The sequence below is a fragment of the Pristiophorus japonicus genome, chromosome 9 (assembly GCF_044704955.1).
Source record: "Pristiophorus japonicus isolate sPriJap1 chromosome 9, sPriJap1.hap1, whole genome shotgun sequence".
NCBI lineage: Eukaryota > Metazoa > Chordata > Chondrichthyes > Pristiophoridae > Pristiophorus > Pristiophorus japonicus.
This window is the reverse complement of record NC_091985.1, coordinates 23,099,877-23,124,830: the sequence shown is the minus strand read 5'-3', so window position 1 is coordinate 23,124,830 and position 24,954 is coordinate 23,099,877. Positions and strand designations below refer to the sequence as shown.

Here is a 24,954-nt window from a genome sequence, read left to right as displayed (position 1 = left end):
AAGTGAGTCCTTTGGTGGCTGAACAGTCCAATGCGGGAGCCACAGACCCTGTCACAGGTGGGACAGACATTCGTCTGGGGAAGTGGGGGGATGGGACTGATTTGCTGCACGCTCCTTCCGCTACCTGCGCGGCGTTGAGATTCGAAGAGCTCAATGCCCTCCCGGATGCACTTCCTCCACTTCGGGCGGTCTTCGGCCAGTGACTCCCAGGTGTCGGGGTGATGTTGCACTTTATCAGGGAGGCTTTAAGGGTGTACTTGTAACGTTTCCGCTGCCCACCTTTGGCTCGTTTGCCGTAAATCTATGCCCCCTGGTTGTTGAGCCCTCTGCCAATGGAAACAGGTCCTTCCTATCCACTCTATCCAGGCCCCTCATAATTTTATACACCTCAATCAGGTCTCCCCCTCAGCCTCCTCTGTTCCAAAGAAAACAGATCCAGCATCTCCACTCTTTCCTTATAGCGGTGGAGATAAATTCAACAGTAGCTTTCAGAAGGGAATTTGCAGGCGAGTGGGACTAACTGGATTACTCTTCAAATGAGCCGACACAAACTCGATGGGCCGAATGTCCTCCTTCTGTGCTGTATGATTCTATGATATAGTGAAAGAATAATCAGAAGTGCCATTAATATTGCCCCATCCCAGTAAAGGTACCATTGTGCAGCAAGTGGGCTGGTAGATCACAGTTGCATATTCACATTCCTCAGAATGGGGATATTGAGACAGGAGGGTAATGTTCCGACTTTACACTGCGAGCAGGGAGATTTGGGCGAGCTCCGCGCACAACTATTGACTTGAATTTGAATGCACGAATTTCCAATACCTGCTCCCAGCAGGTGCGGCTCCCTGCCGGAGATAGGAGCAGACTGCCACCTTTCCCAACAAACTCGCCCACGAACACTCAATCGCCCACGAACACTCAATCTGGAAAGGGTTACATTTTATTGTGTGACAAAGTAATGGTTAAATCCAGATCTTTCCAGCTCAATTGTTAGCATACCAGCGCAGCAAGCCATACACGTGGGCTGGACCGGGCACTTCAAAAAAACAAGATGTTGAAAAACCAGTTTAACCCCATTCAATAAATGTTTTATGGTAAATAGCCCCATTTATGTTTATACTACTGGGCTTTCAGTCATGTGATTCGTCTGGCAAATGTAAACAGGCACAGATCTTAAGGAGTTTGTTTGTAACCAGTCCTGCATTTGTCAGCTTAAAGACTTTATCAGGACAGCTTGGCAAGGCCCTGCTGTTGCCAATATTTGAAATAAACAATAAAGATAACATATAAATTCTTCCACTGCTATGAGAGAGATTAATAGAGCTGTTCAAAGTTATGAGTGGTTCTGATAGGAGTAGACAGGGAGGAACTGTTTCCACTGGCAAGAGGGTTGGTAACCAGAGGACACAATTTTAAGTTAAACTAGCAAAAGAACCAGAGGGGCGATGAGGAGAAATGTTATACATGGCGAGTTATGATGATCTGGAATGCACTGCCTGAAAGGGCGGCGGAAGCAGATTCAATAGTCACTTTCAAAAGAGAATCGAATAAATACTTGAAGGGGAAAACATTTCGCAGGACTATGGGCAAAGAACAGGTGGCGGGGGGAGAGAAAGACTGGGACTAATTAGATCGCTCTTTCAAAAAAGCCGGCACAGACATGATGGGCCGAATGGCCACCTCCTGTGCTATATGTTTCTAAAATATTGTTTTAGTCTTTGTGACTTTTCATTTGTTTGGCTCAGACTGTGGGAGAACAGCGCTTGTGAGATGTGGAGTTCTGCGTTTATATGGCTAAAACCAGGTGTCAGAATCGCACGGGCAGGGGTGAGGAAGCGAGGTTTAACATGGGGAGCGGGCACACAGGTGCTGCTCCCTCTGAAACAACTTACATTTATAAAGTGCATTTAGCATAGTAAAACGTCCCAAAGTGCTTAACAAGAGCGGTATCAATAAAAAACATTTTTGAGACCAAGCCACAGAAGGAGCTATCAGGACAGGTGACCAAAAGTTTGAGCCAAGAGGTAGACTTTAAGGAGCATTTTGAAAGAGGAAAGAAAGGCAGAGAGGCGGAGAGGTTTAGGAATCCACACTCAATGTTAAAGTCCAGTCTTAGGTGATTGAAAAGGCAAGTAACATTACGCCCCACACACCTCCCGCCCGAGTGCATAAAAAGACCCGGAGGCTGGTCTGTGAGTGATGACAAATCACTCTCCCAGGCTGATTGGTGGTTAGTTTTCAGCGTTACTACATCTTTTTTTTGGCAGAAGTTTGGTGCTGAATTGTTACAAATTCCACTGCTTATATAGAAATTACAGCACAGAAACAGCCCATTTAGCCCAACTGGTTTATGCTCCTCACGAGCCTCCTCCCACTCTACAAATATCAGGCAAATAAAAATACAGGAGGCAAATATCTAAGCGTAGTAATAAGAAAATATATATTGTTCCTACAGGGTCTACACTTCAAAAATTACTTAATTGGCTGTAAAGCGCTTTGGGATGTCTGGTGGTCATGAAAGCTGCTATATAAATGCAAGTCTTTCTTTATATATAGTGATTATAGAACAAATCTGTTTTAAAAGGCCATCACTTTCTATTGGGGGAAACATGGCTTTCCCTCTTGCGAATAACATTAATATTTAATTCCTGAGGAGTGCTTGTATAGGTCAATTGCAGGAGCTGTCAGTGCGTTTGACTCTCCTCCATAGAATCACAGAATGGTTACAGCACAGGAGGCGGCTATTCGGCCCGTTGAGCCCATGCTGGCTCTCTGCAAGAGAACTGCAGCTAGTCCCACTCCCCCACCCTTCTCCCTGTAGTCCTGCAATTTTTTTTCCTTCAGGTATTTATCCAATTCCCGTTCTGAAAGCCACGATTGGATCTGCCTCCACCACCCTTGGTTAGACCACATTTGGAGTACTGCGTACAATTCTGGTCGCCATATTATAAAAAGGATATAGAGGCACTGGAGAGGATGCAAAAAAGATTTACAAGGATGATACCAGAACTGCGTATACCTTTCAGGAAAGGATGAAAAGGTTGGGTCTGTTTTCTCTTGAAAAATGAAGGCTGAGGGGTGACCTAATAGAGGTCTTTAAAGTTTTGAAAGAGTAGACATCAAGAAAATGTTTCCACTTGTAGGGAAGAGCAAAACTAGAGCCCATCAATATAAGATGGTCACCAAGAAATTAAATAGGGTCCCAGAGAGTGGTGAGAATGTAGAACTCGCTACCATAGGGAGCGGTTGAGGTGAATAGTATAGATACATTTAAGGGGAGGCTCATTAAGCATATGAGGGAGAAGGGAATAGAGGATTATGCTGATAAAGTTAAATGAGGAAAGAAGAGGCTGGAGTGGAGCATGGACTTTTTGGGCCGAATGGTCAGTTTCTGTGCCGTATATCCCATGTATGAAAAACCCGTGCGTGGATTCCAGATCCTGCAGCCCCAGCACTAGCAGGAGGAGAATACTGACCAACTCCAGAACCACCGGCAGCTGTCTCTCTCCCTCCTCCCCCGCTGGAAAATGCAGATGTAATACTTTTCTTTGTTGTTGTTGTTGCATTCCAGCCCACGTGCAACCATGGCTGAGCTGTGCCGGCCCCGCCTCCCCGGGGGGCCCCGACAGGTGCACCAGACCCACGGCAGACGGCCGGCCGGCCGACAGGCAGGCAGGTGTGGGAGGCGCTGCCGCTTTACTGCAGGCAGCTCCCTGGCTCGGGCAGCACCTGCTGCTGCAGACACAGGTCAGTTCCAAAGAGCAATCCGATGCTGTCTCTCCCACTGACTGTCAATTCATCCCCACCCGTGCAACACAAGCACTGCTCCAAGCCTCCTTAACCACTCACTGCACCAGTATTAATGCGGCCCTATTGTTTTGCAGACTTAAGAGGATCGTTTTTTTTTCCTCACAGGTACTGTCAGTAACAAGCCCTGGCGCATCCAGATCCGTCCAGCTACTATCAGATTTTAATGAGAAGCATTTCCCCCAAACAGCTTGACGTCCTCATTATAAATTGCCCACTCGAGCACGATGGAATGTGTGCAGTTCAAATGAAAGATTGCATGGGGCAAATTTTGCTAATGAAAGGATTTTCTTTTTTCTTAAATTAAAGTGGGGTGTGGGGGAGGAAAATCTACATTTCCAATTCTAAAATGAGCCAATTAAATGCAGCTAATAATTTTAAAAAAAGGACAGAAAATCCAAATTAGAACATTATAGTTTGAACTAAGTGTCGGTGCCTTAAAGCATATTTCACAAGCAGGTTCAAAACTACATTCTGCTATTTCACTGCCGTATTTGGTATGTGGAATATATGTACAGCGTTCACTGTTCATCTGTCTTCACTCCAACAGCAACAGTCCTCTGGAGGCAAGCATTGTGTGTGTGTTATAATGAGTCGTGTGCGCTACAGCGACAGCCCCGTAACACAGTATGGAAAAGAGAGTCAGGAGTCAAAGGTCAGCTGCCTTACAACAGAAACTACACTCTTAACTGCAGTCCTCTTAATGAGCGCCTGGCTTATGCCTTGGAAGTTCTGGATAATTAACCAACTCTTCTAGTTACACCTCAAAACAGCCACTTTGCATCTTCCAGTTCACTTTTTTTTCTCCCTGACTGCCTCAATACAAGAAAAATGGTCATACTTCTAAAGTGCAGGTTGGAGGCAGACTCGAAGCTATTTGCAGCATTCTGTTCGCAGTTGCATCCATTTTGTCCGCCCCAATTACGCACAACCACAGGGTCTAGATGTTGTAGACAAGTTTTATTAACGGTATTTGGGGTTTCTCAGAGCTGTTTGTGATATTCAAAGCCATCTAGTTTGTAACAAGTAAGATTTTTGGGCGGGTTCCTGTAGGGCAAGGAGATATGAAATCTTAGCTTGCCCTGGCTGAAACAGGTTAACAATCTCACATGAAGCAGCTCCTGCATTTTCAAAATTCCAGTAACAGCACTTTACCTAATGATTAGCAATGACAGCTGAAGCATAGCTTATTGACTCAAACACTACTAGCCACAAAGGCATTTAGAAAGTGTGCCGAATGACTGCTTGTGACCCAATGACTGATTCGCAAAGTATCCATGCATTCTGCAGCACTCCTGTGTCAGTCTAGTACCCGGTTTACAATCCCAAGGTCGTTTAGTCTCAATTCCGGAGTGAGCCCCACACACGGGTGAGAAACAGAAACCGAAATTTACAGCGCAGAAGGAGGCCATTTCGATCCATCGTGTCCGCGCCGGCCGCCAAAGAGACGCACGGTCCTTGGTCAGCAGCCCTAAAGGTTACATATAAACCTATGAACAATGACGGAAAGGCAAAGAGCACCCAGCCCAACCAGTCCGCCTCACACAACTGCGACACTCCTTATACTGAAACATTCTACACTCCACCCCAACAGGAGCCATGTGATCTCCTGGGAGAGGCAAAAACCAGATAAAAACACAGGCCAATTTAGGAAGAAAAAATCTGGGAAAATTCCTCTCCGGCCCACCCAGGCGATCGTAACTAGTCCAGGGGATCACCCTGGCCATATTCGGTTCCCTGCAGTATTTACCATTATATCTGCACTGACGTGAGGGGAAACTCATTCCCTGTTGTACGGCATCTTCCACAGCATAGAATCAAACAACACAGGAGGAGGCCATTCGACCCATCGTGCCTGTGTCGGCTTTGGCAGAGCGACCCAATCAGTCCCCTTACCCTGCTCTTTCCCATAGCCTTGCAAATCTATCATCCACATGAGTCTGCAGGCAACATGGGAGTTTAGTTTGGCAACTGAATGCGATCTCACTGGCATCTTCCCTTTATGGCTGCAATTCAGAGGTCTGAGGTCTAGCATAATGTGAATGTAAAGCGTGTAGGTCTGCGATGAGCAGACACTGAGCACTATGCTCACATTTCAAGAAATGTACTGGCCTCTCTTGTCCCAATTCTCCAATGACTTCCATATCAGTTTGACTGGGGTAGGGGAACCAATGACCATCAAGATTGCATCCTACTTCCAATTATTGCACATGGATTGTAGGTATGGCGATGAGGGGAGGAAGACCTCACTTTGTGTAGGGCAATGAGCACGATTGAGAATTAAAATCATTTGTTCTTCGGATGTGGCCAACACTAGCAAGGCTGCATTTATTGCCCCTACAATAACATATTGCGCCTTTAACATAGTAAAACGTCCCAAGGTGCTTCACAGGAGCATTATCAAACAAGATTTGACTCCGAGCCACATAAGGATATTTTAGGTCAGGCGACCATAGAAACAGAGAGAATAGGGGCAGGAGTAGGCCATTCGGCCCTTCGAGCCTGCACCACCAATCAATCAATAAGATCATGGCTGATCATTCACCTCAGTACCCCTTTCCTGCTTTCTCTCCATACCTACAGTGGGATGAGGGCAGAGTTGGCTAAAGTAGACAAGAAAAACAGACTAAACGGTGGCACAATTGAGGAACAGTGGAGGACTTTTAAGGAGCTCTTTCATAATGCGCAACAAAAATATATTCCAGTGAAAAAGAAGGGCGGCAAGAGAAGAGATAACCAGCCGTGGATAACCAAGGAAATAAAGGAAAGTATCAAATCAAAGACCAATGCGTATAAGGTGGCCAAGATTAGTGGGAAACTAGAGGATTGGGAAAATTTTAAGCAACAGCAAAGAATGACTAAAAAAGCAATAAAGAAAGGGAAGGTAGATTACGAAAGTAAACTTGCGCAAAACATAAAAACAGATAGTAAAAGCTTTTACAGATATATAAAACGGAAAAGAGTGACTAAAGTAAATGTTGGTCCCTTAGAAGATGAAAAGGGGGATTTAATAATGGGAAATGTGGAAATGGCTGAGACCTTAAACAATTATTTTGCTTCCGTCTTCACAGTGGAAGACACAAAAACCATGCCAAAAATTGCTGGTCATAGGAACGTGGGGAGGACCTTGAGATGATCACTATCACTAGGGGGGTAGTGCTGGACAGACTAATGGGACTGAAGGTAGACAAGTCCCCTGGTCCTGATGAAATGCATCCCAGGGTATTAAAAGAGATGGCGGAAGTTATAGCAGATGCATTTGTTATAATCTACCAAAATTCTCTGGACTCTGGGGAGGTACCAGCGGATTGGAGAGCAGCTAATGTAACGCCTCTGTTTAAAAAAGGGGGCAGGCAAAAGGCAGGTAGCTATAGGCCGGTTAGTTTAACATCTGTAGTGGGGAAAATGCTTGAAACTATCATTAAGGAAGAAATAGTGGGACATCTGGATAGGAAAAGTGCAATCAAGCAGACGCAGCATGGATTCATGAAAGGGAAATCATGTTTAACTAACTTACTGGAATTCTTTGAGGATATAACGAGCATGGTGGATAGAGGTGTACCGATGGATGTGGTGTATTGAGATTTCCAAAAGGCATTCGATAAGGTGCCACACAAAAGGTTACTGCAGAAGATAAAGGTACGCGGAGTCAGAGGAAATGTATTAGCATGGATAGAGAATTGGCTGGCGAACAGAAAGCAGAGAGTCGGGATAAATGGGTCCTTTTCCGGTTGGAAATCAGTGGTTAGTGGTGTGCCACAGGGATCAGTGCTGGGACCACAACTGTTTACAATATACATAGATGACCTGGAAGAGGGGACAGAGTGTAGTGCAACAAAATTTGCAGATGACACTAAGATTAGTGGGAAAGCGGGTTGTGTAGAGGACTCAGAGATTTGGATAGGTTAAGCGAATGGGCTAAGGTTTGGCAGATGGAATACAATGTCGGAAAGTGTGAGGTCATCCACCTTAGGGGAAAAAAAAACAGTAAAAGGGAATATTATTTGAATGGGGAGAAATTACAACATGCTGTGATGCAGAGGGACCTGGGGGTCCTTGTGCATGAATCCCAAAAGGTTAGTTTGCAGGTGCAGCAGGTAATCAGGAAGGCAAATGGAATGTTGGCCTTCATTGCGAAAGGGATGGAGTACAAAAGCAGGGAGGTGTTGCTGCAACTGTATAAGGTATTGGTAAGGCCGCACCTGGAGTACTGCGTGCAGTTTTGGTCACCTTAATTAAGGAAGGATATACTAGCTTTGGAAGGGGTACAGAGACGATTCATTAGGCTGATTCGAGAAATGAGGGGATTACCTTATGATGATAGATTGAGTAGACTGGGTCTTTACTTCTTGGAGTTCAGAAGAATGAGGGGTGATCTTATAGAAACATTTAAAATCATGAAAGGGATAGACAAGATAGAGGCAGAGAGGTTGTTTCCATTGGTGGGGGAGACTAGAACTAGGGGGCACAGCCTCAAAATACGGGGGAGCCAATTTAAAACCGAGTTGAGAAGGAATTTCTTCTCCCAGAGGGTTGTGAATCTGTGGAATTCTCTGCCCAAGGAAGCAGTTGAGGCTGGCTCATTGAATGTTTTCAAGTCAAAGATAGATAGATTTTTAAGCAATAAGGGAATTAAGGGTTACGGGGAGAGGGCGGGTAACTGGAGCTGAGTCCACGACCAGATCAGCCATGATCTTATTGAATGGCGGAGCAGGCTCGAGGGACTAGATGGCCTACTCCTGTTCCTAATTCTTATGTTCTTATGTTCTTATTAGCATGGATCGAGAATTGGCTGGCTAACAGAAAGCAGAGAGTCGGGATAAATGGGTCCTTTTCGGGTTGGAAATCGGTGGTTAGTGGTGTGCCACAGGGATTGGTGCTGGGACCACAACTGTTTACAATATACATAGATGACCTGGAAGAGGGGACAGAGTGTAGTGCAACAAAATTTGCAGATGACACTAAGATTAGTGAGAAAGCCGGTTGTGTAGAGGACAGAGAGAGGCTGCAAAGAGATTTCGATAGGTTAAGCGAATGGGCAGATGGAATACAATGTCGGAAAATGTGAGGTCATCCACTTTGGAAAAAAGGGAATATTATTTGAATGGGGAGAAATTACAACATGCTGTGGTGCAGAGCGACCTGGGGGTCCTTGTGCATGAATCCCAAAAAGTTAGTTTGCAGGTGCAGCAGGTAATCAGGAAGGCGAATGGAATGTTGGCCTGCATTGCGAGAGCGATGGAGTACAAAAGCAGGGAGGTCCTGCTGCAACTGTACAGGGTATTGGTGAGGCCGCACCTGGAGTACTGCGTTCAGTTTTGGTCACCTTACTTAAGGAAGGATATACTAGCTTTGGAGGGGGTACAGAGACGATTCACTAGGCTGATTCCAGAGATGAGAGGGTTACCTTATGATGATAGATTGAGTAGACTGGGTCTTTACTCGTTGGAGTTCAGAAGGATGAGGGGTGATCTTATAGAAACATTTAAAATAATGAAAGGGATAGACAAGATAGAGGCAGAGAGGTTGTTTCCATTGGTCGGGGAGACTAGAACTAGGGGGCACAGTCTCAAAATACGGGGTAGCCAATTTAAAACCGAGTTGAGAAGGAATTTCTTCTCCCAGAGGGTTGTGAATCTGTGGAATTCTCTGCCCAAGGAAGCAGTTGAGGCTAGCTCATTGAATGTATTCAAATCACAGATAGATATATTTTTAAGCAATAAGGGAATTAAGGGTTACGGGACCGGGCGGGTAAGTGGAGCTGAGTCCACGGCCAGATCAGCCATGATCTTGTTGAATGGCGGAGCAGGCTCGAGGGGTGAGATGGCCTACTCCTGTTCATAATTCTTATGTTCTGATGTCCTTGATCCCTTTAGCCGTAAGGGCCATATCTAACTCCCTCTTTAATACAGCTAACAAACTGGCCTCAACAACTTTCTGCGGTAGAGAATTCCACAGGTTAACAACTCTGAGTGAAGAAGTTTCTCCTCATCTCGGTCCTAAATGGCTTACCCCTTATCCTTAGACTGTGACCCCTGGTTCTGGACTTCCCCAGTATCGGGACCATTCTTCCTGTCTCTAACCCGTCCAAACCCATCAGAATTTTGTATGTTTCTATGAGATCCCCTCTCATTCTTCTAAACTCCAGTGAATACAGGCCCAGTCGATCCAGTCTCTCCTCATATGTCAGTTCTGCCATTCCGGGAATCAGTCTGGTGAACCTTTGCTGCACTCCCTCAATAGCAAGAACGTCCTTCCTCAGATTAGGAGACCAAAACTGAACACAATATTCCAGGTGAGGCCTCACCAATGCCCTGTACAACTGCAGTAAGACCTCCCTGATCCTACACTCAAATCCCCTAGCTATGAAGGCCAACATGCCATTTGCCTTCTTCACCGCCTGCTGTACCTGCATGCCAACTTTCAATGACTGATGAACCATGACACTCAGGTCTCATTGCACCTCCCCTTTTCCTAATCTGTCGCCATTCAGATAATATTCTGCCTTTCTGTTTTTGTCACCAAAGTGGATAACCTCACATTTATCCACATTATCCTGCATCTGCCATGCATTTGCCCACTCACCTAACCTGTCACGCTGCAGCCTCTTAGCATCCTCCTCACAGCTCAAACCACCACCCAGCTTAGTGTCATCTGCAAACTTGGAGATATTGCACTCAATCCCTTCATCTAAATCATTGATGTATATTGTAAATAGCTGGGGTCCCAGCACTGAGCCCTGCGGCACCCCATTAGTCACTGCCTGCCATTCTGAAAAGAACTCATTTATCCCGATTCTCTGCTTCCTGACTGCCAACCAGTTCTCTATCCACGTCAATACATTACCCCCAATAGCATGTGCTTTAATTTTGCACACTTATCTCGTGTGGGACCTTGTCAAAAGCCTTTTGAAAGTCCAAATACACCACATCCATTGGTTCTCCCTTGTCCACTTTACTAGTTACATCGTCAAAAAATTCTAGAAGACCAATGTTCCCTCTAAGCTGCGCTTTGATGTGCCTGTTTACTTCAATGCGCAATGCCGTTAAATTTCTGCGCATGCACAGCATTTCCAATGGAAAAGCTTGTGAGTGGCCTACGCAGGGCTTTGCAGATTACTGCGGGGCCATGTACATGTGCAGCTTAAAGGAACATTGCAGGTGACCTTAAGCTTGGTCAAAGAGGTAGGTTTAATGGAGCATCTTAAAGGCGGAAAGAGAGGTAACAATCAAATCATGATTGTTGTGTGTGGCTCGCTATGCCATTTCAATGGGCATTAAGAGTCAACTATATAGTGCGGGACTGTAGGCCAGACCTTGTAGGGTGTGGTCACTGAAGGACTTAGTGAACCAGTTGGACTTTTACAATAATCATTCTCTTGTGGTCATTTTTCTCCCCGGGTGCCAGGACACAAATGACCAGATTTACTGAATTCAATTTCATAATTTGCTACGGTGGGATTTGACCTCATGACCTCTGGGTTGCTAGTCCACTATCATAACACTGCACTACAAAGTACTAAATATCTGCAAATTGTGGATTCTGCCATGAGCACAGTATTGTAATGTATCACTGGGATGTAACTTAAACTATCTCATGCTACATGAGATAAATGATGCTAATTTACAAGCTTATCATTGTTAATTCTTTCCCAAGTTGTGTGCATAACTGGTAACGTCAGCATTTATTGCCCACCCTTAGTTGCTCTGAGAAGGTGGTGATGAACCACCTTCTTGAACTGCCAAGGTGCTCCTACAATGCAATGGCCACCACACGTTAAAAAAATCCATGCACAGGCATCTTCCACCCTTCAATATGTAGTTCGTGACCTGGAATATCAGGTCCTTCACTGAAACACTTGTGAACTCATCCCTTTTTGGTGTGGAAGCAAGTCATCCTCGATACTAGGGATCGCCTAAGAAGATGATGATTAATAAGTCTGGTTTGGGGAAGTCCAGAACCAGGGGACATAGTCTCAGGATAAGGGGTAGGTCATTTTGGACTGAGATGAAGAGAAACTTCTTCACTCAGAGAGTTGTTAACCTGTGGAATTCCCTGCCGCAGAGAGTTGTTGATGCCAGTTCACTGAATATATTCAAGAGAGAGTTAGATATGGCCCTTACGGCTAAGAGGATCAAGGGGTATGGAGAGAAAGCAGGAAAGGGGTACTGAGGGAATGATCAGCCATGATCTTATTGAATGACGGTGCAGGCTCGAAGGGCCAAATGGCCTACTCCTGCACCTATTTTCTATGTTTCTATGTTTAATTTTTGCTGGTGATAAAAAAAGGTCGAAGGGTAGAGCTGTGCCCCTCCCACACCCCCAAAAAATGGCAAAACATCAGCTGAAATGAAGAATGCCCTCAAGTTTATTTGTTTTCACTGTACACATTGTGTATCAAACCAATACAACAGGTTATAAGAAGGACTCCCTCTGTACATTCCAGTTTGTCCTCCTCCAATGTTCTCACTTTATCCTTCCTTTCCTGAAGGTGGTAACAAGTGTTGGGCTATGAATTCAAGGGCAATTATTGGCACCTCATTGGAGTGGCCAATCTTGCATAGGATAGACAGCACAGAAACAGGCCATTCGACCCAACCAATCAATGCCAGCGTTTATCCTCCACTCGAGCCTCTTCCCATCCTTCCTCATTTTATCAGCAGTACCTTCTATTCCCTTCTCCCTCATATGCTTATCTAGCCTCCTCTTAAATGCGTCTATACTATTTGCCTCAATGACTATCTGTGGTAGCGAGTTCCACATTCTCAGCACTTTCTGAGTGAAGAACTTTCTTCTGAATTCTTGGTGACTATCTGAATTTGCTATTCCCCACAAGTGGAAACACTCTCTCTGTATCTACTCCATCAAAACCTTTCATGATTTTAAAGACCTCTATTAGGTCATCCCTTAGCTTTCTCTTTTCAAGAGATGAGATCGACCCAGCCTGTTCATCCTTTCCAGATAGGTATAACCTCGCAGTTCTGGTATCATCCTTGTAAATCTATTTTGCACCCTTTCCAGTGCTTCCACATCCTTTTTATAATATGGTGGCCAGAACTATACACAGTATTCCAAGTATGGTCTAACCAAGGTTCTATACAAGTTTAGCATAACATCTCTACTTTTCAATTTTATCCCTCTCAGAATAAACCCGAGTGCCTGATTTTTATTTTATGCCTTTATTAACCTGCGTCACTGCTTTTATCGATTTGTGTATTTATACTCCCAGATCCCTTTGCTTCTCTACCTCATTTAGATTCTTATATTCTTACCTATGTTCTTGTGGAAGTTTGTCCAATGAGATAAATATTGGCCAGGACACCGGGGGTAACTCCTCTATTTGTCTTCAAAATAGTGCCATGGGATCTTTTTATATCCACTTGAGAGAGCAGATGGGGCCTCGGTTTAACGTCTCATCCGAAAGACCCATGTTCTTCAACAGCTTGTTAGGGTTTGGGGAGAGTACTACATGGAGATGGTGTGTAACCCAATGAGCTGCAGTAGGGATCCAGCTGCATGGAGGTGATGAAGGCCAGGTGAGTGTGCTACCTTAACCTCAGTGGGAGGAAGCGAACCCTGCATGGAATTCCCCAGCTAATAGAATGGAAGGTGCTAATAGTATTCATGACAAATGTTTAAAAGACTTGCACTAATTCCTTGTGAACAGCCGAGCATGCTATCAGAGGCAGCAACTCATTTATACTGCTCCTTTGTTATATGGTACGATTTGCTTGTGTCACAGACAAGGGCCCAGTAAAACTGCAGAGTTTTGATTTGACATAGGGTTTTGTTACTGGAATATTATATTGAAATTGTAAAGTCCTGTCCCCTCAGTACAGATTCACACGAGACATGTAGTGAAGTCAAGGTCACTCTGGACCTGCACCTTTATTTCACAGCTCTGGAATGCTGCACTTGCCTGAGACCTGTCCTTATATACCTGTCTCTTGCAAGTGCATCCCTGGTGGTAAGGTATGCTGGTGGTTACAGGTCATATCTTATTACAGTCATGTATAGCATGTTAGGATACAGTTATATATAATAATGTAAGATACATGACATCACCCTCTCCCAAGGTCTTATTGTCTTTATAGGTTCAGTCTCTCAGACGCTCTATGCTCTCGCGTGGAGCGTCTGAGTTGTTTGCCTTGGTGTCTGTTTTTCTTTGGGTGTGGTTGCTGGTATCTCGCCTGGGCTGTCTGTTTCGATTGGTGTGATTGTTGTTGACTCGCCTGGGCTGTCTGTTGGGATTGCCCTTTCCTCAGATTGTTCCCTCTGTCTATCCACCAGGTGTGGTGCGAGTTCCACATTGTAGTCTGCCTCTGGTTCCGCAGTGTTGTTGGTAAATCTGCTTTTGACTTGGTCTACATGCCTCCGGCAGGTTTTGCCATTGTCCATTTGTACTACCAGTAGCCTGTTTCCTTCCTTGCCCATTACTGTCCCTGCAAGCCATTTGGGACCCCTGCCATAGTTTAGTACAAACACTTTGTCCCCTATCTCATTCCATCTCCCCCTCGAATTTCTGTCATGGTACTCAGTCAGCTTACGGCGCTTTGCCTCAACGATTTCGTGCATGTCTGGGAGGATTAATGAGAGCCTTGTTTTTAAAGTCCTTTTCATCAAAGTTGCGCGGGGGGATCCCAGTCAGTGAGTGCGGACGAGATCTGTATGCCAGCAGCAGTCACGACAGGCGACCCTGCAGCGTGAGACCTTGGATTTTAAGCATGCCTTGTTTAATGATTTGCACTGCTCTCTCCGCCTGGCCGTTGGAGGCCGGTTTGAACGGTGCCGTCTTGACGTGATTTATGCCGTGGTCAATTATAAAATCTTGGAATTCTGCGCTGGTGAAGCACGGACCATTGTCACTGACCAATATGTCAGGGATTCCGTGTGTTGCAAACATGGTTGCGAGGCTCTCCACAGTGGTGGAGGTTGTGCTCGAGTTTAAAATGGTGCATTCGATCCACTTTGAAAATGCATCTACAACTATGAGGAACATTTTGCCCATGAATGGGCCCGCATAGTCTACGTACACCCGCGACCACGGTTTGGTAGGCCAGGGCCAGGGGCTCAGTGGAGCCTCCCTGGGGGCATTGCTGAGTTGGGCACAAATGGTGCACCTTCGGACGCAGAGCTCCAAGTCCGCGTCAATACCAGGCTACCAGACGTGGGATCTGGCTATGGCCTTCATGAGAACGATCCCCGGGTGCTCGCGGTGGAGCGCCCAGACAAATGCCTCTCTGCCTCGCAGAGGCATGACCACTCGGCTGCCCCATATCAGGCAGTCTGCTTGTAGTGATAGCTCATGCATGCGCCTGTGAAAGGGTTTTAATTCCTCGGGGCAGGCATCGCGAGCCTCTGCCCAGTCACCGGTTAGGACACATCTTTTTACTAAGAGTAACGTGGGGTCGCTGGCCGTCCAGGCTCTGATTTGGCGAGCCGTTATGGGCAAACCTGTGGACTCAAAGGCATTGATTGCCATGACTATCTCACAGTCCTGTTCGTCAGACCCTTCCGTGGTCGCCAGGGGTAGCCTGCTGAGCGTGTCGGCACAGTTGTCTGTGCCTAGTCTGTGCCTTATTGTGTAGTCGTAGGACGCCAGCATGAGTGCTCACCGTTGAATTCGCGCCGAGACGTTGGCGGTTACTGCCTTGCTCTCGGATAGGAGGGACGTGAGGGGCTTGTGGTCAGTTTCTAACGCGAACTTGGCCCCGAAAAGGTATTGGTGCATCTTTTTGACACCGTACACGCACGCGAGCGCCTCCTTCTCTACCATTCCGTACCCGCGCTCCGCCCGCGAAAGTGACCTGGAGGCATAAGCTATGGGTTGTAATTTGCCCGCACTATTGACATGTTGCAAAACGCACCCAACCCCATACGCCGACGCATCGTATGTGAGAACTAGCTTTTTACCTGGGTCAAAGAAAGTCAAAACACTGTTGGAACACAGAAGGTTGCGTGCCTTATTGAAGGCGTGTTCCTGGGCGTCCCCCCCAAACCAATCGCACCCCTTCCTGAATAACATGTGGAGAGGCTCCAGCAGCGTGCTTAAGTTCTGCATAAAGTTCCCAAAGTAACTGAGTAGCCCGAGAAAGACGCGCAGTTCTGAGACATTCCGGGGCCTGGGTGCCAGGTGAATTGCTTCTGTTTTGGACTCTGTTGGGCAGATTCCATCAGCGGCAATCCTTCTGCCCAAAAATTCAACCTTGGGCGCGAGAAACAGGCACTTGGATTTCTTGACTCGTAGGCTGACCCGATCCAACCGCTTTAGTACTTCCTCCAAATTACGGAGATGGGAGTCGGTGTCCCTGCCCGTGATAAGTATGTCGTCTTGAAATACAACCGTCCCCGGGGTGGACTTGAGCAGACTCTCCATGTTGAGCTGGAATATGGCAGCTGCCAACCTGATGCCGAATGGGCATCGATTGTACATGAAAAGGCCTCGATGTGTGTTGATGGTGGTGAATAGCTTGGATTCCTCGGTCAATTCTTGCGTCATATACGCAGATGTGAGGTCTAATTTTGAGAAAAGTTTACTTCCAGCCAAAGTGGCAAATAAGTCCTCCGCTCTGGGCAGCGGGTACTGGTCCTGTAGGGAGACTCTGTTTATGGTAGATTTGCAGTCCCCACAGATTCGTACGGATCCATCAGGCTTCATGACTGGGACGATGGGACTTGCCCAGTCGCTAAATTCCACAGGTGATATAATGCCTTCCCGCAGAAGCCTGTCTAGTTAGTGTTCAATCTTTTCCCTCATCACATAGGGTACAGCTCTGGCCTTGTGATGGACCGGTCTAGCATCCTGTGTGATGTAGATTTTGACTTTGGCCCCTTCGAAAGTGCCCACACCTGGCTGAAAGAGATGTTCAAATCCCTTTATAACTGTTGAGCAGGAGGTCCGTTCCTCTAATGACATGGCATGGACATCATCCCATTTCCAGTTTAGTTTTGCCAGCCAGCTTCTTCCCAGCTGTGCTGGGGGGTCTCCAGGGACAATCCACAGGGGAAGTCGGTTCACTGTCCCTTTGTGTGTGACAGAGAGCATGGCGCTGCCGAGGACTGGTACGATTTCTTTGGTATAGGTCCTTAGTGTGGTATCGACCCTTGTGAGTTTTGGTCTGTCTCTTTTATGCAGCCACAGTTGTTCAAATTGTTGAGCGCCCATGAGAGATTGACTCACTCCCGTATCCAGCTCCATGTTAACAGATATCCCGTTGGGTAGAACCCTCATCATTATAGGAGGCGTCCTGTTGTAGGAGCAGCGGCCATTGATCATGTTGACCCGCTGTACATCAGTGTCCCGGGTACTGTCCTCACCATCTTCTGGTCTGCTTTCCGACCCATCCGATTCGTATACTAGCCGAGCTGCCGTTTCTTTGCACATGTGGGCCAAATGCCCTGTATATTCACAATTTCTGCAAACAGCCTGCTGAAATCGACATCTCCTTGACGAGTGCCCACCCCCACACCTCCAGCACAGACCTGTTCTATTGTTTAAAGTGTTCCCAAAGAATGAGCTGCGTCTGGCTGATCTCTCTTGAGCTTCTCTCTGTTTGTAGTTGATTGCTCGCTCGCATTGTGGTTGATGAGGTGTGAACGGCCGTTCCTGTGGCCCTTGATGGCTTCTGCCTGCTGTCGAGAGCCTGTTCTCCCGGTTTTGTCTGTGTGTGGGGGTAGCAGCTTGTTTAGTGCTGTGAACTTCTTGTTCCGATATTTCGTTAGTTGTCGTACCTGCATTGTAAATCAACCTCGTTTCTTCTTCCCCTACCAAGAATGTCTATGAAACTAGTGCTGCTGCCTCTAAGGTCAGGTTCTTGGTCTCTATGAGCTTTCGGAATATGCCTGCGTGGCCTATTCCTTCAATGAAAAAGTCTCTCAGCATTTCTCTCCTCAGTTCATCGGAGAACTCACATAAACTAGCCAACCTCCGAAGTTCCGCCACGAAGTCGGGTGTGCTCTGGCCCACACAGCGTCTGTAGTTGTAGAACCTGTGTCTGGCCATGTATAGGCTGCTCGCTGGCTTCAGGTGGTCTCTTACCAGTGTGCTCAATTCTTCAAACGACTTGCTTGCTGGTTTCCCGGGTGCCAACAGATCCTTCATTAAAGCGTATGTTTTCGAGCCACAGCTGGTCAAGAGATGGGCTCTTCTCTTGTCTGCCTTATCGTCGCCTAACCAGTCTTTGGTTACAAAGCTTTGCTGGAGCCTTTCTATAAAGTCCTCCCAATTATCTCCCGCATTGTACCTGTCATCTGATCCGTTGTTCGCCATTCTGTGGATTCTGTAATCCCGTAACTCGTCGCCACTGTAAAGTCCTGTCCCCTCAGTACAGATTCACACAAGGCATGTAGTGAAGTCAAGGTCACTCTGGACCTGCACCTTTATTTTACAGTTCTGGAATGCTGCACTTGCCTGAGACCTGTCCTTATATACCTGTCTCTTGCAAGTGCACCCCTGGTGGTAAGGTATGCTGGTGGTTACAGGTCATATCTCATTACAGTCATGTATAGCATGTTAGGATACAGTTATATATAATAATGTAAGATACATGACAGAAATAGATTTATTTGCTTGATGATGACACAGACGCGGGGCTCCTTGCTATGCCCCAAGAAAGGCGTATTAGAAAAAAAGACTTGGGATTTATATAGCGCCTTTCACGACCACCGGACATCTCAAAATGCTTTACAGCCAATGAAGTAATTTTGGAGTGTAGCCACTGTTGTAACTTGGAAACGCAGCAGCCAATTTGCGCACAGCAAGCTCCCACAAACAGCAATGTGATAATGACCAAATAATCTGTTTTGTTATGTTGATTGAGAGATAAAGATTGGCCAGGACACCGGGGAATAACTCCCAAGCTCCTCTCCGAAATAGTGCCACCTGAAAGAGCAGACGGGGGGGGCCACAGTTTTAACGTCTCATTCAAAAGACAGCACTCCCTCAACACTGCACTGGGAGTGTCAGCCTAGATTTTTGTGCTCAAATCCCTGGAGTGGGACTTGAACCCATGTCCTTCTGAGGCGAGTGTGCTAGCCACTGAGCCACAGCTGACACTTATATCAGTGAGAAGCAGATGGGCAGAGTCAATCACATACCTGTATCTGAGCGAGAAGGTCAGCTGGCTTGTCCCGGATACAGAGAGCCTGAGCCAAATATGCATCCAGATCCTCCAGACAAATCGTGCTTACCTGAAACAAACAACGAAACGCCTTTTGAACAAAGGCACCACATGCTGGTCTGTTTCCAATCTACCACGAGATCATGTTGAATTTGATCATTCTGTGGTTACTATCTCCCATTTCCTGTAGGCTATCTGGATCACTTAACGTCATCAAGTTAGGATGTGCACCACCTCTTATGGCTTCCCCAGCACATGAAGTAGTTGTCGATTATGTTTAGCAACTTTGTCTCCAAAACATTTGGGGATTCTCAGTTTATATTTAATTGACTGAAATCCTATTAAAATAACCTTCCTGTGTTCATATACTCCCCCCATCTCTTCCTGTAATAAGCTCCCTTTGTATGCTGACCCAGCAATGTGCAGCACACTCCTCCAATCTCTCTCAGACACTCCCTTTTCAATTGCCTTCTCTCGGGTGTTCCCCTTTTAAATGTCCTTTTGCTCATGGTCTCCTTTAAGAGATTATTTTGTCAAAATACTCCCTTTTTAATTCTTCTACTTCCCTTTTTAAATTCTCTGATGTCCACTGCTGCCTCATGCCAAGGATTCTGGAGAGCGGAGTTCTCCTGGCACACAGTCCATAACGGTTGTGTTTTACCTTCAAATACTGACAGCCCCTGGTGCGGTCTGTCTCTATCCTTGTTTCTTCTTCTGTGGCACCTGTGAACCTCAATATTGCCACATTTATTCTGGAGCTCTTGTCAGGGCGAGCATGATGGTCAAAGGCAAGTAGGTCTCTCCTGAAAGAATGTCCTCCTTCCCGCCAGCTGATCATGGGCTCTTTTCCTTCTTCTCACCTTGTCATCACGAGCTGACTCACTCATAGAATCATTGCAGTTTACACCATGGAAGGAGGCCATCGTGTCTGTGCCGGCCAACAAGAGGCTATCCAACCTAATCCCACTTTCCAGCTCTCGGTCCGTAGCCCTGCCGGTTACGGCACTTCAAGTGCACATTCATATACTTTTTAAAGGTGAGGGTTTCTGCCTCTACCACCCTTTCAAGCAGTGAATTCCAGACCCCACCACCCTCTGGGTGAGGAAATTAACCCCCATATTGCCTCTAAACCACCTACCTATTACTTTAAATCTATGCCCCCTGGTTGTTGATCCCTCTCTGCTGAGGGAAATAGGTCCTTCCCATCCACTATATCTAGGCCCCTCATAATTTTATACACCTCAATGAGGTCTCCCCTCAGCCTCCTCTGTTCCAAGGAAAACAAACCCAGCTTATCTAATCTGTCCTCATAGCTAAGATTTTCCACTCCCTGCAACATCCTCGTAAATCTCCTCTGTACCCTCACCAGTGCAATCACATCCTGCCTGTAATGTGGTGACCAGAACTGCACACAGTACTCCAGCTGTGGTCTAACCAGTGTTTTATATAGTTCAAGCATAACCCCCCCTACTCTTATATTCTGTGCCTCGGCTAATAAAGGCAAGCATTCCATATGCCCTCTTAACCACCTTATCTACCTGGCCTGCTACCTTCAGGGATCTGTGGACATGCATTTCCAGATCCTTTTGTTCCTCTACACTTCTCAGTGTCCTACTATTTAATGTGTATTCCCTTTCCTTGTTAGCCCTCCCCAAATGCATTACCTCACCCTTCTCTGGATTAAATTCCATTTGCCACTGTTCTGCCCACCTGACCAGTTGATTGATATCTTCCTACAGGCCGCAACTTTCTTCTTCACTATCAACCACATGGCCAATTTTTGTATCATCTGCAAAGTTCTTAATCTTACCCCCTATATTCAAGTCCTCCCTACCGAGTCTCTCTCTCCCTCCCTACCTGCCTAGTCTCTCTCCCTCTCTGCCTCATCTTCTCTCTCCCTCCCTACCTCCGTGTGCAGTCTATTTCTCTCTCTCCTTCCCTGCCTATGTCTCTCCCCTTCCCTGCCTAGTCTCTCTCTCTCTCCCTGGTCCCTCTCTTTCCCTCTCTCCCTGTGCAGTCTCTCTCTCTCTCTCCTTCCCTGCCTAGTCTCTCTCTCCCTCCCTGGTCCCTTTCTTTCCCTCCCTCCCTGTGCAGTCTCTCTCTCTCTCTCTCTCCTTCCCTGCATAGTCTCTCTCTCTCCCTCCCTGGTCCCTCTCTTTCCCTCCCTCCCTGTACAGTCTCTCTCTCGCTCTCCTTCCCTGCCTATGTCTCTCCCCTTCCCTGCCTAGTCTCTCTCTCCCTCCCTGGTCCCTCTCTTTCCCTCCCTCCCTGTGCAGTCTCTCTCTCTCTCCCCTTCCATACCTATATCTCTCTCCTTCCCTGTCTCGTCTGTCTCATCTGTCTCTCCCTCCTTGCCTAGTCTCTCTCTCCCTCCCTGCCTAGTCTCTCTCTCCCCCTCCCTGCCTAGTCTCTCTCTCTCCTTGCCTAGTCTCTCTCTCTCCTTGCCTAGTCTCTCTCTCTCTCTCCCTCCCTGCCTAGTCTCTCTCTCTCCCTCCCTGCCAATCTCTCTCGCCCTCCCTGCCTAGTCTCTCTCTCTCGCTCTCTCTCTCCTTGCCTAGTCTCTCTCTCTCTCTCCTTGCCTTGCCTAGTCTCTGTCTCTCTCTCTCTCTCTCCTTGCCTAGTCTCTTTCTCTCTCTCCCCTTGCCTAGTCTCTCTCTCTCTCTCTCTCTCTCTCCTTGCCTAGTCTCTCTCTCTCTCTCTCCTTCCCTCCCCACCTGCCTAATCTCTCTCTCCTTCCCTCCCAGCCTAGTCTCTCTCTACCTCCCTGTTTAGTCTCTGCTCCCTGTCTAGTCTCCATTGAATTTTTGCTACAACATAGTGTGATTGTTTTCAAAACAAACTGTTTGAAAAGAAATAGCCAACTATTTGGGGACAAGTACTTCCCTGACACAGCACTGTTCGTCGACAGCTTCCTTCTCTCAATGAGAAAACCTTTGAGAGCTTTGGTTATTCTGGCAACATTCTTTCAATGTATGAAGCTGCTGCTGTTTGGAATTTCATTACCAGTTCACTGACCAGGACCATTGATGTTCAATTACCATTTCCTTTCTCTACAGAACTGGGGTGGCAGTGTGACATTGCAATTCATGCCTGTGGCCCTGGGCTGGGGAGGCAAAAAGTCAGCCAAGTGTCTTGCTTCCAATTGCTGCCTAGTGCTTCCTGCTGGAAATACACTGTGAGCAACTCACAACTATGTCACTGTGAACCTCTGACAAGGGAACTGAACTTGTGGCTAACAGGTTGCTCACTGAAATGGAATTTTCCCCCCTACAAATATAAGTAAAGATGAGTAAGCTCATCCTTCCACTGACACCCACCTGCCATTAAAGCGTCAAACTGCTTCTTCAATAACACTACAGGCTTTGCAACAATTGCTCTACCAGGGAGACCATTTCATGTATGAATTGCTCTTGGCATAAAGAAGTGCTTTCTGAACTTGCCTTTTACCAGTTTGTACCGATGTCCTGGAATCCTGGTTTAATTTGTAATAGTTGTTTTAAATATTTACATAAATATTGCAGGCTAAAAATACTTAATAGTACATTACTTGTTTCTATATTGTCAGCGTGGACAGTACCGATCAGGGAAGGAAACCTGCTGGCCTTACCCAATCTGGCCTATACCTGATTCCACTCCAGAGACTTGAGCACAAAAATCTAGGCTGACACTCCCAGTGCAGTGCTGAGGGAGTGCTGCACTGTCAGAGGTGCCGCCTTTCGGATGAGACGTTAAACCGAGGCTCGGTCTGCTCTCTCAGGTGGATAGAAAAGATCCCACGGCACTATTTCAAAGACGAGCAGGTGAATTCTTCTCGGTGTCCTAGCCAATATTTATCCCTCAATCAACATTACTAAAACAGATTGTCTGGTCATTATCACATTGCTGTTTGTGGGAGCTTGCTGAGTGCAAATTGGCTGCTATGCTCCCTACATTGCAACAGTAACTACACTTTAAAAGTACTTCATTGGCCGTGAAGTGCTTTGGGATGTCCGGTGGTCGTGAAAGGCGCTATATAAATGCAAGTCCTTCCTTTCTTTCACATCAATGTGACTGACTCTTAACAAACTCTTTGAAGTGGTCTAGCAAGCCACTCAAGTTAGAAGGCCCTCCACCCCTTCCAAGGGATGGACAATAAATGGTCCTGCCAGTGATGCCAAGAACAAATTAAAATACGTGGAGGTGTGACAGACCCCACAAAGCTGACTTAGAAACTAACAGTGAGTGATCAGCATTCTTCCATCAAACAGAAAAGTCTGTGTAGATCAAGAAAATATATAAAAATGACAGTCAGTTAAAGGATGAAAAAGTAACGTCCTGCTCAAAAGGTTTCCTTACATCTCTGGATTAGAATCAGGGCCACTGAGTGACCAAACAAATTAAATTCTGTATTTATTAAATTCTGGGATGTTTACTGTTGTTTTGAGGTTGCATTCCAATCATTTATGGCTATGCCCAGTTGTTTATGGTGACTGAATAAATCAGGCTGTATTTTTATTGCGTTATTGGGTTATGAGATTTGCACTGGCGTTTAGGAACTCATATTCCATCAATTATGCCATAAAAACAGCAAATGATCAGCCTTGATCAAAACATGCAATCGTTTCTCCCTACCTGCAGCGTAATATAGATCAACAGGCAGCAAGCAGCAGCAGTGGGAAGCTCCAGCAGAAGTAGCTCATCAGCAAAATCCTGTAAGCCAAAACATGCTAGAAATGTGCAGTGTCGCAACTTTGTAACCTGCGACCCCTCTGTCAGCCACAAGGTTTGTAAATCTGGAGTTCCTCCTGTAAATAAAATAATTGGTTTAGGTTCTCGCTCGCTTCAGCAGGTTTAAACATACTTTGGTAAACAGTGTGTGCTGGTTTGGCTATTATAGCACCGTCACAGTGCAACTGGACAGCCTTTAGTTAGCCGTTAAGCTCCTGCATCTTGTCTCCGCAAAATCTTGCAAATCCCCTGGGAGGACAGGCGCACCAACATCAGTATCCTCGTCCAGACTAACATCTCCAGCATTGAAGCACTGACCACACTCGATCAGCTTCGTGGGCAGACCACATAGTTCGCATGCCAGACACAAGACTCCCAATGCAGAGCTCCTTCACGGCAAACGAGCCAAAGGTGGGCAGCGGAAACGTTACAAGGACACCCTCAAAGCCTCCCTGATAAAGTGCGACATCGCCACTGCCACCTGGGAGTCCCTGGCCAAAGACCACCCTAAGTGGAGAAAGTGCATCTGGAAGGGCATTGAGCACTTCGAATCTCAACGCCGAGAGCGTGCAGAGGTCAAGCGCAGGCAGTGGAAGGAGGTTGCGGCAAACCAGTCCCACCCACCCCTTTCCTCAACGACGGTCTGTCCCAACTGTGACAGAGTCTGTGGCTCTCGCATTGGACTGTTCAGCCACCAAAGAACTTACTTCAGGAGTGGAAGCAAGTCTTCCTCGATTCCGAGGGACTGCCTATGATGATGATGATGCATCGGAAATGATGGATTTCCATCTCTGTAAATTAAAGAATGGCGTAAAAGCACAGATGAGGGTTGCCCTGGTGCCTCAGTCGGTAAAGTCAATGGCCCAGAATTTGCGATGGGTAATAACAGCGAACTGACACTGTTATTGCCACTTTGAAACTGACCGCAACTTCTGGATTTAGTGCTTACGGATGTTAACGCAGAAATCCTGACGTTGTGGTCATTCATTCACTGCTCCGACATTGGCTGCGCTGTGGCCACCTCCGCCGCTCCCCTCCCCCCGCCCCCCCCCCCACCCCGCCCCGCCCGCATATCCGGCAATCCGAGAAATCAATGAAACTGACCAAAACTTGGGCTCTTTTGCGTTTATATCGCTGCTAAATACCCCATTAAAAGTTAGACCCTTTTGGATTAGTAGCAATCGGGACTTTAACAGCCTATTGAGTGCTAAACAAACGTTATGGCCCTGAAAAACTAATTTTAATTTTGTGGAGTGTCAAATTTCACCATTTTAATAAAAATTTACAATTTTTAAGAAACTTTAAAAAAAATCTATATTTT

At 46.4% G+C, this 24,954-nt stretch overlaps 1 protein-coding gene across 8 annotated transcripts in view; it reads right to left on the bottom strand.

The window, feature by feature from the left end:
- fam120b (family with sequence similarity 120 member B) overlaps window positions 1-24,954 on the bottom strand; it is a 112,002-nt gene that overhangs the window by 47,113 nt on the left and 39,935 nt on the right. For 7 of the 8 annotated variants that reach the window (XM_070889152.1, XM_070889157.1, XM_070889158.1 and 4 more), the window contains exons 5-6: window positions 23,538-23,710; window positions 18,904-18,996 (exon numbers count right to left, since the gene is read on the bottom strand). In XM_070889152.1, coding sequence (XP_070745253.1) covers window positions 18,904-18,996; window positions 23,538-23,710 — 266 coding nt within the window. The remainder of the gene's footprint in view (window positions 1-18,903; window positions 18,997-23,537; window positions 23,711-24,954) is intronic. The other variant, XM_070889156.1, reaches the window with a different exon arrangement.